We start from the raw sequence: 13,398 nt of genomic DNA, 5'->3' as shown, positions 1-13,398 counted from the left end.
ACATGACAAGATCCACCAAGATGAAAGCAGCATGGATTATTAACATCTCAGCAGCTCTGAACAGTTTAGACGATTCAGTCCTTGTGGGCAACTCAGGCTCTTTAAATTTGCATCAACACTTGTCTGATGGCTGATTATGGTAAAAATGACCAGTAAGAAATATCACTTTGTTGTCTTTACCCCTTCAGAATATAAGAGAAGCTGTTGTTCTAAAAGATGGCCTGTTCCATGTCCTTTTTGTACATAATTCCTCCCTAGTTCTCTGTCGTACTGTCTGGCACCAGTCACAGATGTGTCTGAGAGTGTGCCCTCAAACCATATTTATTGAGCGCACTGAACTGGGTTGGTTACCCTGTGTGCTTCCACCCGCATGAGTGTCAAAGAAGAGAACCAGGAGAAGTAAGACTGACTGATGTGCTGGTTCAGGAATTGGCTGACCAAGTATTAGTGGAAAAAAAAGGCAGGAGGTGTCAAGTAGAACAATAATGTGGAAAAACCAGTTGAGCGACACAAAAGTACAGGAAATGTCAGCAAATGCTTGTTTGTATTGGGCCTGAAATGAAATTGTATAACATTTACAGGCCACTGGGGGGCACACTTGTGCTACATTGTCAGCAAGGTAATCATGTTGGAGGAGACTCTTAGAAGAATGTTTTATTTATCGTAGCATACTAATGTTAACATGTCTCATTAAGAAAAGGAATAGAAAGAGGGACCCAATATAACTTTCCACACCTGTCATCGTGCTATGAGGACAATTAGGTATTAATAAATACAAATTGTGGAAGGAAAAAAAAGAGTCTAATAAAAACACTTAAAAAACAAAATCTTTGTGTTGGTGTCTTCTGTCAAAGATAGTGGACTTGTCAGAACCCTTCACTTTCAGCATCCTCTTAGATCAGGGCCAGATCCTCTGATTAGTACTGTCAAAAACAACAAGCAAATTGGCATCTTCAATCTCATTCTCTTTCTTTTTCTTTCCAGCTTCAAGCTCTGAACACCGTCAAGCCACTGTGCACAGCTCCACTGTTCAGAACGGACATCAGCCCGAAGGTGGACTGATACCTACGAGTCATCCTGTTCTATCCCGCTGTTACACATTAGCTTAGCAGCCAGAGCACCGTATTTGCTGTCTGTGGGGTCTGGTTGGACCTTGTCGGTGCATCTTTTCCCTGGGCGATCCAGAACAAAATGTGTTATTTTACAAATGCAGAAAATACATAGGATACATTGGATATTTTAAAACCTGAGCTTTAGTAGCAAATTTCTATTTCAGAATCTTGAGTTGCTAAGTGAGGCAACTGAAAATACAGTAATAAATTTCACATTGACCTGACTCGTTTGACTTTTCCAAGAGCAGATGCCAACAGCGAATGTTTTAAGGCTACGTTAGTGTTTGAAGCATTACCTGGAATTTGGCCCATGGAAATGAAGATGCGATCAGTCTTAATTTTCGGTCTTGTTCTTGCTATGAGAAATACTCCAGTGAAAGACAGAAGACAGCTGCAAAAATCCCAAAGATTGATTAATTACAGCAATACAAACATTGCCCACTGAGGAGATCTCCAAAAACAATATCTCTTGATTCTGAAACTTACCCAAAGATGAACATTAGGATGTTTATCAGAGATAAACCATAAAATTCTTCATAAAATAGGATTCCTGCAATGAAATGATACTGAAATATTCAATACAAGAATGATATATTCTTAGAAAGCACCATTTACAGAGAGCTGGGAAGTAACATAGTTGTTTAAGTGCACCGAGAGGTCAAATATTGCAGGGTTTACCAATCTTCAGGTTACTACAGCTGCACCATAGACTCATAGTCTTGATGAAAATGAGAACAATGTGTAATCTGTAAGGAATTTCTAATGTGTCTGAAAACACCTATAAATCCTTGTGACTGATGTACAGTGCTTCTTGTTAGCATTGATATAAAGTGAACAATCTGGGCTATTCTTGGGTGGAAACTTGGCTTGGGAGTTCAGTACAGAGTGCTTTATGTAAACTGAGCTGACAAAAGACCCTCTAATTCAAAGAGAGAGAGTATTACTAAGTACGTTTGCAACAGACTGAGAGAACGAGAGAGAGAGAGAGAGAGAGAGAGAAAAGAGCGAATGAGTCATCATAACTAGTGTGATGTGATGATGTAATGATGGTTGTTTGTTCAAGTGAACTCTGTAGTAACAAACTGTTTTTTTCAGTGGGAACAACCATTGGAAGAGCCAGCAAGTGCCTGACTTTCTCATTAGTGTTAAGCCATAATGATTTGTTGTCATTTTTCAAATACAAATGTGTAGTTTTCTCTATCTGTGCCAAAACTGAATCCCAGAACAAACTCATACTTTCTCATTTGGGATCAGATTTAAGGTTATAAATTCAGAAACTTTTGAATATGATTGTAAGACAGTGCCATCTGAGATACAGAGGCTCAACACACTGGCGCAGCTGATGTAACAAATTACAGGCTCCTGGTTCAAATGACCCTGATGTAATTTCAATCTAATCTACTGCACTTCACCAAAATCATTTTAATTTCTGTAATTCATGAAAGCATAGCTAAGAGATACCATTTCCACTGCTTAGAAGAAAGACCTGCTTAAAACCCAGCTTATGAAAATATAACAGAGGGGAGAATATATGAATGTGGCAATAGTATACCTGCCACTATTGCGCTGGCAGTGAAGAACACAAAGTTGATAGGCACCACCTCCGTAGCATCAAACATTTTCATGGCTTGATTGAGAAACCTAGGAAATAAACAACAATAGAATGCTCCCATATGGAACATCTTACGGTAAATATGTAGCATCTGACAGACATGTTTTGCATAATTTTATAAAACACTACCAGCTGAAGAGATCTTTCCACTGCTGTGGGTATAGTTTATTAAAATTGCAGCACTCAACTTGTATTGCTCATATTTCCTACAAGAGATTCGACCAATCACAAGACAACATTTAGACCCTTTAAAGAGCTATGTGGATTCAGAGGGATGTGATTAGGAATAGGCAGGTGTAGGAAAAGATCTGTTTGAGCATAACTGATTGTCAGAACTGCAAAAACAACAGCGAAGGTGAACTTCAGCTCACTTGATCTGGAAGGCACAGGAAGCCACCATCACCACAAACATGACATAGAAGATGGGGTAGGTAAACTGGAGTTGACTGCCAATGATGGACTCAGTGATCATCCCAGAAACTGCTTTAACTGAAATAACCGTCACTGAGGCTACAACAGGGATAGAGATATATACAATTTATAATTACCATCATATTCATACTTTGAACATAGACAACTTTAAAGAAAAAGAAAAAAAAAGTCCTAACTTCCACAATGACAGCAAAGATTAAGCTCTACTTCACCACGATTCAAACATCATAATCTAACCAGTGAAAGACTGGATTCATGTAAAAATTTCCAGTAGGAAACCTAAAGCAACACAGTAGAGTATTTCTCAACAACACTGAAATAGAAGAAGAAGAAGTGAGAGCACAGAGAAATAAAACCTGCACACCAATAAAACTTAGAAGTCATACACAAATGTCATTCCTATTGGGCTTGTAATGTCATCCATCCTAGGCTGATAATGTCATTTTAGTGCTCAGTGTTAGCATTCTTTGTAATGAATTAGTCTTTACGATGGAATTGTTTGTTCACTTTGTGGGCTTGAGGAGCTTATTTTCACATCACATGTTCTTTTTTTTCTTAAATTATAAAGGTTAAGGTCTGACGGCTGATTTAATAATAGTTGTTTAATAGCTATAGTTGTAATTATAGTTGCTTAATAATAATTGCTATGCCTTTTTGCTGTGCAAATATAAACAGTTGTATACTTTTCAACCTCTGTTTATATTGTTGTTTTTTCATTCTTGTTACCTTAACTGGCTTTAATGATTTGTAAAGTAATTTGGGTTTTTGAATCCAGTCTTATCATCACTTTTTCTTACCAAGCAGTGCGACCAACAGCATTACAATCACAATATGCTTCATATTCCTGCACTTGTAGAGATAAAGCAGGATACAAAACAAGATCACCTCCGATAGCTAAACAAGGAGAGAGAGAGAGAGAGAGAGAGAGAGAGAGAAAGAAAGAGCGAGAGCGAGAGAGAGAGAGAGAGAGAGAGAGAGAGAGAGAGCGCTTAATAGCAAGTAAAAACACATTAATATGGAAATGAATTCTTCAACCTCTTTATACACACTCTTTTAATCCCTGCTGTTTTCTTGCTACTTGCATAAACAACACTATTATATCTTTTTAATTCTCCATTCAAATCATTGAAAATTGTCTATTGCAGGTGGCAATATGCATGGATAACCCAAATGAACAAAAGGAAACGATAAAGAAAAAAATAAAAGGTCCTTCAGCGAAGCTTCAAGTGTGTCATCAGTGAGACAAAGGGTAAAGCACCATGTGCTGTGTTCTAATTAGAACTAATGACACTGGCAGCCTAGGGAGAGGCTAATGAAATGAGTCAGTGCTTGTAATATAAATGAAGGAGGCATTCTGTGAACCAATGTGAGTTCGTCTGTGATCAGACGGGAAATTTCACAGATTAGAAACTGATTGGTTAGTTGTGAAACGCTAGGGCTTCCAGAACATTCTAAAGAGGCTGAACTAAATTGTGCTGTCAACAAGAGGAACGCATCTCATGATGAATGGACCGTGAAAATGTTCAGTGTGTATAATACATAGCATATAAGTAAAATCATGTTTAACAATAGCATAAAAAAGTTTAATAATATTCTTCAGACCTGAGCACGTCGGTCTTAAATTATCTGAGAAATTGAAAACACCATATCAATGCCTCCCTTCTCATTGTAGCTCCAAATCCAAAATGCTCATTAAAACCTTCTGCAAGAATTTAAGTATATTAGTGACGGTGAGGATCATCTCAGTGTGTCTGTCTACCAGAGTCTCACTGTTTGTTTGAAACACTTACAGTTAGAGCCATTTTAAATCAGTATTATTTCTATGTTCAACAATGTTTATTGTTTCTACAGAGAATGAAATATCCATTTTGAATGTTTACTGACAAACAGAGCAAGGCAAATTCCACAAGGAAATGTTCTCCTGTGACTACTACTTGGACAAGAGTCAAACTCACTCCATTAGATGTTAATAAACAAAAATAAATTTTCTCATATTCTGTTTGATTAATTAAAAGGATGCTTGACTTGTCTTTCTCAAAGGATTTGAGATGGATCTCATTGTATCAGCAGACCAACTCAGATATTCCGTTATATTAAAGCCTGATTAAAAATATCCCTGCTAAATATCTACACCCGAATGTCTTTTTCACTGTAAAAATCTTTTGCAAGAAAAAGTCCTTCACTTTTTAACAAAGGATAATCTTGTCAAAGGAAAGCGCAATTGTTTTGATTTCGTTTGATGAGATGAATAAGTTTGTTGGTATGTGATACAAAACACTTGTAACACTCTAGACCAGAGATCTTCAACTTCAACGTCTGTGACCCCTATGGGGTCCTCAAAGTTACTGCAAGGGGTCCGCCAAATTATTTGATCCCAAACTTTGATTTCCTAAAACTAAAATATGTCCGAAAATACACATTAACATAAATACAACCTATAATAAGCAATACTGTACACCATTACGAAGTATACATGGCACTATATCCCGCCCTACACATTACTGCTGGCCTGGTTTAATAAGCAACACAGTTTTATACGATATGTAACAGGGGTGTTCCTCCGCTGTGTCTCTATCAGCCAAGGGGTCCTTGGCCTGAAAAACGCTGAAGACCTCTGCTCTAGACAACTAATCACGTTGGGTTTCAAGAGGTGTCCAGTGATGACACACACTGACCAGGTACGTGAGAAACTGCCAGTTGACCAGACATCTCTCTACCATATTGGCAGTGATGTGAGGAGAGGAATGTGGAGCAAAGGTCACAAGGAGGTATGTTCCCGTGATTGCAAGAGCACCACCTGAGGGAAAAACAGACCAGAATCCATGTCACCCCAATGTTAATTTCTTGCGTAAACTCACATGTTGCCTCATGGACCCGTACCCATATCAGCAGAGTGCAACTTTAATTACAAATACACAGAAATGAGCACAAATCCACAGTCCCCAGTCACCAGTCAAATATACAAGAGCTGCCCATATTAAACCCAGCATGGTTGCAGCTGCTCAATTAAAATCTTGGCTGGAGATGCAAATGCCATGGCAAATTTGCTTCGCCCAAACATATCCCCCATGTTGACTCATGTGAAAAGTGTACAGATACTAATGATTATGTTGATGCAAACTGATAAATGTATTATTAGGGGAGGATTTAGGGTGGTTGATTGACTTGGCCCTATGTAAAGTTGCATATCTTGTGACAGACAGAAAAAAGGTATAACTATATTATGTTCATCCTTTATATCAACAGTTTAACAATTTTTTTGAATCAGCATTGAATTTATGAATTTTTTATAGTAGGAAAATAGAAAGAATTATAGATAACATAATGATTTGATTCGAGTATCACTCCAGCTGAATATTTAGTGCTTTGATCACATCCTATATATGTTTCGTCAAATGCCAACAAAGTCAGTTTTTATCCTCAATTAGCAAAACACTGCTGGCTATGCCGAGTTCTTCTCAATCCTTGGACCACTCTATTGGACAGATATCGTGCTGAATGACCTGCTTCTGACCTGCTCATATATGCCTGTCTGCTATTAGATATACATGCCACATTTTATACAATAGATTATAATCACTTTTTAAGCAAAGCGTCAAAGCCCTCTGGCCAGGTGCTCTCCTGGATGAGATTCTGTCTAAATGACTGCTGTGATTTCGCGAAAATAGTTGGTGAGGCATCTGAGCACACACAGGTAGAGTATGATCTTCCTCAAGACTTAGTGCTTGGACCATTGCTTTTCTCCTCATATATACAATGCCTTGGTGACATTATTGAAAAATGTATTTAGCGTTTACAATTTTGTTAAAGACACACAAATGTACATTTCTGTTAAGGTCTTCCTTCAAACCAGATATGTCTGATCACCACTGTCTTCTCATTCCTGGGGTAGCTACCTTGAGCCCCAGACACTCAGGAAGAATGAGTGAGCTGCCAGTCTCAGCGTGTCCAGACATCTATTAAATCATCTGCTAAAGTCTTGAAAGTATATTTTTGACCTTGCCTATCAGCCTTGCTGCCTGCCACTCCGCTTGCCTACACCCCTGCCATGCGATAACTGTCTGCTCCTTGTTACTGATTCTATTCTTGTCGTTTACTCAATGTCTGCTGTAAAAAAACGCTTTACAAAAAAACTGAACTGAACTGAACTGAACTGAAGTGTTCTAAATACGACAAGTTTACAGATGCAGCAAGCAAGCTGAATCTGAACAAATTACTGCTATCAACATGAGGGCAATTTTGTACGAGTACAACATTTACAGTTATTTCAACTGATTATAATTAAGCTTTAGATTCTGTCGTTGCTGTTGCATTGTTTATTAACAGTCATTCAGACCTACTGAAAAAAAAGAAACAACCACACTTCTTGTATTAGATATGTGATATGTGATGCACTGTTTGACAAGTAAGACCCTGATTGACAGGTGTGAGCAATGTAACTTACCAATAACATCAGATGCTCGTAATGTCTCCTTAAGGAACACCACAGAGATGATGGCACTGGCTAGGAGGACAAAAACATACGAAAATTATTCATCTCAAACAGCGGCAAATAAACATCAAAAATCCACAGATGGCAACTGACAATATAGCACAGATATCCTCGACACAATATTTAACTGGACCTGAATGTGACTAGTGCTCTAATGTAGAGTTATTTATGATCACAACACCGAGTCAATATTGCTCTCAGTTTGACATATAGAGAGGTTGCCCATCCGACAGAGATTATATTCATTTAAAGAAAAAGAAAATTTGCTACTATTGATCTTAATTTCCACATGTCATTGTGCCACAAAAGAACCTCCTGTTGAGGTCTCAGAATGAGTTACTGGAAATGATTTTCCATCGTGACAGGCAATCATTTCAAATTGCTTCTGAAACTTCTGAACCAAACTCATCCCAAGATGTACATTGTATAGACAGCAATGTTCAACTCCAGCTGAGAAGAGGAGAAAGCAGTTTCACACTGTTTATGGATGGCCCAATGTTCAAGTCTAACTGAGAATGGAAAAGAGCCCGAGCTGAAGAGACATCAGCTTTTGACAGCTCCTCAGAAACAACAGTGAGTAATTGCACCTCCACTGTCAGTTATGGTATGAAAAAGAACCGCAAGCCTAGTATACAATTATGACCTTATATTGTGCGACCTAATCTGGAAGTCAAAATTCCTCAGAGAACATTAGAGAGAGTTTTGACAGTGAAGCTTTTTTAACCTTCCATGAAGGTTGTTATAACTCCCACAGCCCCTTGGTCATGTGAGGTTGCTTATACAAAGAATGTCATTTTTTTTACGACCCACGATTTCTATGCATATATTCAGTGACTTCCAGTGGGCTTTCTCAAATGTCCTTTATAAGCCTACTGCAGAATGAAAACAGCAGAGAAAAAGTCATCAGTCTACAGTCACATGATATATGTTAACTAATAATTGGGATGACCTTTTTTGTCTAGTGTCAAAGCTTTGGACAATATTCTATCTTTCACAGTGATGATACTCTGCAAGCACATACAAAATACGCACAGGACATGCTAACGTGCTGAAATTAATAAATCATTTTGTCTTAAAATCAAACAATTATTATTTCTGCAACACCTAGTTCAGGACACTAAATCAGAGTTCAGCCAGCACATAAAATATCTGCTTGGGCAGTGACTGTCAGATGGGTCAGTCAGTGGGGCCTTTAACTCCTAAACCAAACTGGAGAGGCAGTCAGGATACAACCATAGCTTGTTCCACCCTCTTCAGTCAGCTTTGCTTCCGGAGTGGTGGGAGCACAAACAGCCTCTGGACTTTCTCTATTTAACTCTCTCCTTGCTTTTTGAGTGTGCATCTCAGTTGCTACATAACCAAATGTACATGAACATCGTATACTCCCAGAGCAAGGGAATATTGAGTTGATATGTGTGGATGTGTGTGGTAGCTTTAATAAATTGAGAAAGGACAAGCTGTGCTTTATTGTTTCTCCTACAGGGGACTGGAGAGATTATTTTTCTTAACTGTCACATACACCCACTCCGCTTTAACACAAGGGTTACATTCTTTGGTGAGCATTGTAATCAATTACATTACATAGCAGGACTTCTCCAACTATTTACCATCAAGGCTCTAATCCTAATGCAAGTGCAGTATTAAAATAGATTAATCTTTGGTCACGGATTCATTGATTCAGACTGCACCGGCCATTGTTATTGTTTTTATTGCAAAGCCACAAACCACAAATACACAGACAGACAAAATCCAGTAATAGGTAGAACTAATATGAATGACTCACCACTGAGCCAGGCAGCCCTAGATCTAAGCCTGTTCAATATTTAACTTGCCATTTGCCTGTTTATTTTCCACAGGAATTAAGATAAGCTGGTGACAGGGCAATATCACTGCTAAGCAACTGGTCTGGCATCAGCCGCAAATGAATATGGTGCAGTGGAGGTAGTGGTGATAACATAGCCGTTACCATAGCGAAGCACAAACAGGACAATACTTTCTGTATTTTTAGAACATTAAGTGTGCAAAATGAAATAAATAAAGAGGACTCAGGGGATGTGTAAGCATGTGTGTGAGCAATTGCAAAACGATGTCGGAATTGTGGAACTCAGCAAAGAGCGAAGCCCATAATACCAGTAATTAGTAAAGTACAGCAGAGTGTTGAAAGTATGTTTCACCAGAGGCAAGTACTTTAACAAAATGATCGTTTCTCTGACAGTTTGGCTTCTGTTTAACAATTTAAGCATTCACTGGAAAGAGGGGTCGTTGCTTACCAATGACAGACACGCAGCCCAGAGGAGCGATGAGGGAGGCTGGGGCAAAACCGTAGGCAGCAAAGTTCCCTAGTTCCCCCAGGCCCATGAGGAGAATGCCACACCACCAGAGCGAACTGGTGTAGTAGGGCTTTGTGCCACGCTGAGACTGTCTCACATGAGTATATTTCTGTCAGCACATCAACCACAGCCAGAAGTTAATGGTCATAAACCCATCAGAAAGTACTGTGAACATTGCAAAAGAAGAATAACTACACCTGACAAAGACAAGGACAAGAAAGAATGAGTCTTAACAGGATTCTGTATGTATATGTACTTACACTTCAGATATGGTCTAAGTTATAATAAACAAAACAAACAGACAGACAGACAGACAGGCAGACAGACAGACAGACGGACAGGCAGACAGACATACCTGAATATTCAAAGAGATACTGATGAGAAAGTTCCCGCATATTGCAATAATGATCCCCAGGATATAAATCTGCAGTGAGAGAGAGAAAAGGAGAGTGGTGTCAACATGAAAGCAATAATCCATCGTCTCACATTAGGGCCCTTGTCCTCCCCACTCTTGCCATGTTATCTGGGCAATGCCAGTCATACATCTGGGCAAAAATGAGCATCGGAATGCCTGGCTGATTTAACCTATTGGGGAAATAACTGTCAATCTGTCAGTGCTGTTCGACAGGCAGAGCCCTTAACAAGCGTGCCGACCTCCACACTAATAAACCTGTCAGTGGAGTTAGGAGGGGAGCACATCGGCCACCATGGGGGGAGAGTGTCTAATATGCAGAAGTAATGACTAAAGTAAGTCAGTGCTCTGAAAGCGGTCTCTGACACTCCATGTCATTAAAAAGAAAATCGATCCAAACCATACGCTTGATGCGACCCACTCTTACAGATTTGACACAACAGTGACAAAAAGCTGTCACTAACCACATTGTCCCCACATTACATCCACACACACACTCACACATACACACACACTGTCAATCTTACCAAAGACATACACATGTTATACGTGTTATAATGAAGCAAATACCATAACACAACTGGCATTTAGGTGGCATTGTGATCAATATTAGCATCAACAGTGTTAAAGTCTGAGGCCCGAGGATCAATGCGAGGATATTAGACAACTACTTCAAGCCAAGTATAATTGCAGCATCATTGGCAGTGTATAAATGACAACATTTAGGCAGCCAGCTGTTTCAAGAAGCCAGAATTCCCCATTGAGAAATCTTTGCCTGCAGCAAACTCAATTAAGCATCGCATTCCGGAGGTGGGCGGGTGAAATTTCGGGGAGAGGAGAGGAAGAAGGGTGCGTGTGCACGTATGAATTATGAATATAGATGAAATAATCATAGTCATTCAATGAGAGGGAGCAGCTGTTATGCACCAATGCAAAATTTACCATGAAAATAAACCTTGGCATCAGGTTTCAACTGACATCAGCGTACCAAAACTTTGCAGCTTCCTTGCAGATACGTCACCTGTTTATTTGTGTATCAGAGATGGCTCGTAATTCATTTAAAAGGGCGCAGCGCTGGACTTGTTGAACCATCAGTGAATGATATTTATTAAGAAATGACCTCTGAGAAATGATAGTCATAATTCAACTGGCGCATGGTTAAAGCTATAGTTCCTTGACACATTTAGGAAGGCTACAGGATATAACATGGATGTTATGCATTAATCATGCAAATATCTCCAAAGCTGCTTTAAAACAAATCCTATAGGCCTACCTACATGTTTATTCGGAAAATCCGATATGAATTTTTGCATTTTCATTTAAATCTGGGAAAGGAATGTAACATCAGTCTTGAAGAACAACAAGTTCACTTGTTGAAGTGTTATGAAATTAAAATTTTCTCACATATTTTGCTGCTGATGTCAACTCAGATGTTAATAATACATTTTGCCGGACAGAGGAGGGGCAGAATGACATCATTTCCACAGTGAGACTTTTACAGAAGGCCTGACACACGGGTCAGATCGAATCTATTGGCTAACAGTTAAATGTCACACAGGAACGCCAGCGGGATACTGCAACACAAAGGAAATACACAAAGAGGGCAAGCAGGTCAGTGCACTGAATGAGAAGGTGAGGGAAGAGCCACGACTGAATTGGTAACAGACCTAGAACTACTGGTGTTTGTGTGTATTATGTATGAGAGAAAGTGACGCAGTGAGAAAGAGAGAGAGAGAGAGAGAGAGAGAGAGAGAGAGAGAGAGCAATGAGCAATGTTTGCTGGGTGTGTGTGTGTGTGTGTGTGTCTGTGTGTATGAAAGGAGCTCGGAGCTCAGACAGCTTTGTGTAATGTGATTCAGGTAAAACGGAGCAAACCATCCATCAGGTGAAACAATGCTCTGGTGGCTAAAGCGCATAACTGATGCCCTGATCCAGTCTTAGAGCAGAGGGCGCATACACAGAATATGGAAAGAAACTACTGTTATCGATACCTCAGCCCCGTATAGAGGGGAGATTACTTGTGCACTGAAACACTGGATACGGTCTATCGGAAAAGCCTCTTGCTTTTCTTGATTAGATTTGCAGATTGTTCATCGGCCGAAGAAATAAGCTTAACTGGATCAGATGTCAATTTTCTTGACCATGATGAGAAACATCATCAACCGGAGTACATTTCACTCTGTATTGTTGTTGACCAGATGAAACAGCCTGCCTGCACAGCCCTGATCAAAGTATTTTCAAATTAGCATTTAAAATGAATAGGGTGGGAGTTCCTGTACCAGGAAATCAAACAAAGGGCACAGTCTGGCAGATAGGAGTGCCTCCTTTGCAAATATTAGCACACTGGTGAGCTGTAAAGCAGAGAGGCCTAGGATTTCGGGGCAGTTAAAACAAGCATTTCTTTTCATTTAGTTCATTTTATTCCTTTGTTCTTAGAGCCAAGCGTTAAATAATGCAGTTACACAGGGCATATTAGCATATGTTTGTAATAGGCTTACACACACAATGATACAGGAACGGATTTATATAAGACAAGTCCACTGTATTTGCTAATATTTATAAAAAAACAGACACATTGTCAGACCTCCTTTTCCAATCATTCAAGTGTCTCCTCAAAGAATATTGAAATGACCATGCAATGTGTGGTTAGGAGGAGAGGAGAAGAGAGGTAAAGGAACAAGGAGGAACATTATGATTGGGTAAAGAGCCGGGTTAACATCTCTTCAGAAACGAAATGACAGAAGCCATCTGAAATATCGTTATTTGAGTGAGAATCACCTCAGTGGATGATACACACTGGGGTGGAAAGAAAACTGCACTTGCCTAAAGCCTCTCTGTTGTTGTTAACAGACCTGAGATACATGCTGACCGACAAGAGACAAAAAAACACCCTGAGGCAGGTTCACACATATTCCTTTGTTGTTAAAAGTAATGGGAATTGACCATATTTGGGGAGTTCATTTCTGGTTACAGCCCTGTGTCAACAGTTTTCACTCTGGTACCTCCAT

At 39.4% G+C, this 13,398-nt stretch overlaps 1 protein-coding gene across 1 annotated transcript; it reads right to left on the bottom strand.

Moving 5' to 3' along the window:
• Positions 1 to 855: 855 nt before the first annotated feature.
• On the bottom strand, positions 856 to 13,398 carry nipal2 (NIPA like domain containing 2). The gene is made up of 11 exons (XM_030783109.1): positions 13,393 to 13,398; positions 10,334 to 10,402; positions 9,919 to 10,087; positions 7,601 to 7,660; positions 5,832 to 5,953; positions 3,954 to 4,050; positions 3,096 to 3,234; positions 2,665 to 2,753; positions 1,599 to 1,662; positions 1,409 to 1,503; positions 856 to 1,172 (listed from the first exon to the last, which is right to left on the bottom strand). Exons 1-11 carry the CDS (start codon positions 13,396 to 13,398, stop codon positions 1,066 to 1,068), a joined length of 1,017 nt encoding a protein of 338 aa, XP_030638969.1. The 3' UTR covers positions 856 to 1,065.

Source organism: Chanos chanos, chromosome 8 (assembly GCF_902362185.1).
Source record: "Chanos chanos chromosome 8, fChaCha1.1, whole genome shotgun sequence".
Classification (NCBI taxonomy): domain Eukaryota; kingdom Metazoa; phylum Chordata; class Actinopteri; order Gonorynchiformes; family Chanidae; genus Chanos; species Chanos chanos.
The sequence above is the reverse complement of the archived record's forward strand: the minus strand, read 5'-3'. Positions and strand labels throughout refer to the sequence as shown.

Excerpts from the sequence above, each read along its gene's own strand:
- nipal2 (XM_030783109.1), bottom strand. Across the intron at positions 2,754-3,095 it reads TCCTGTGCCTTCCAGATCAA|GTTTCTCAATCAAGCCATGA; the intron begins GTGAGCTGAAGT and ends TTTATTTCCTAG. Across the intron at positions 1,504-1,598 it reads ATCCTAATGTTCATCTTTGG|CTGTCTTCTGTCTTTCACTG; the intron begins GTAAGTTTCAGA and ends GGATTTTTGCAG.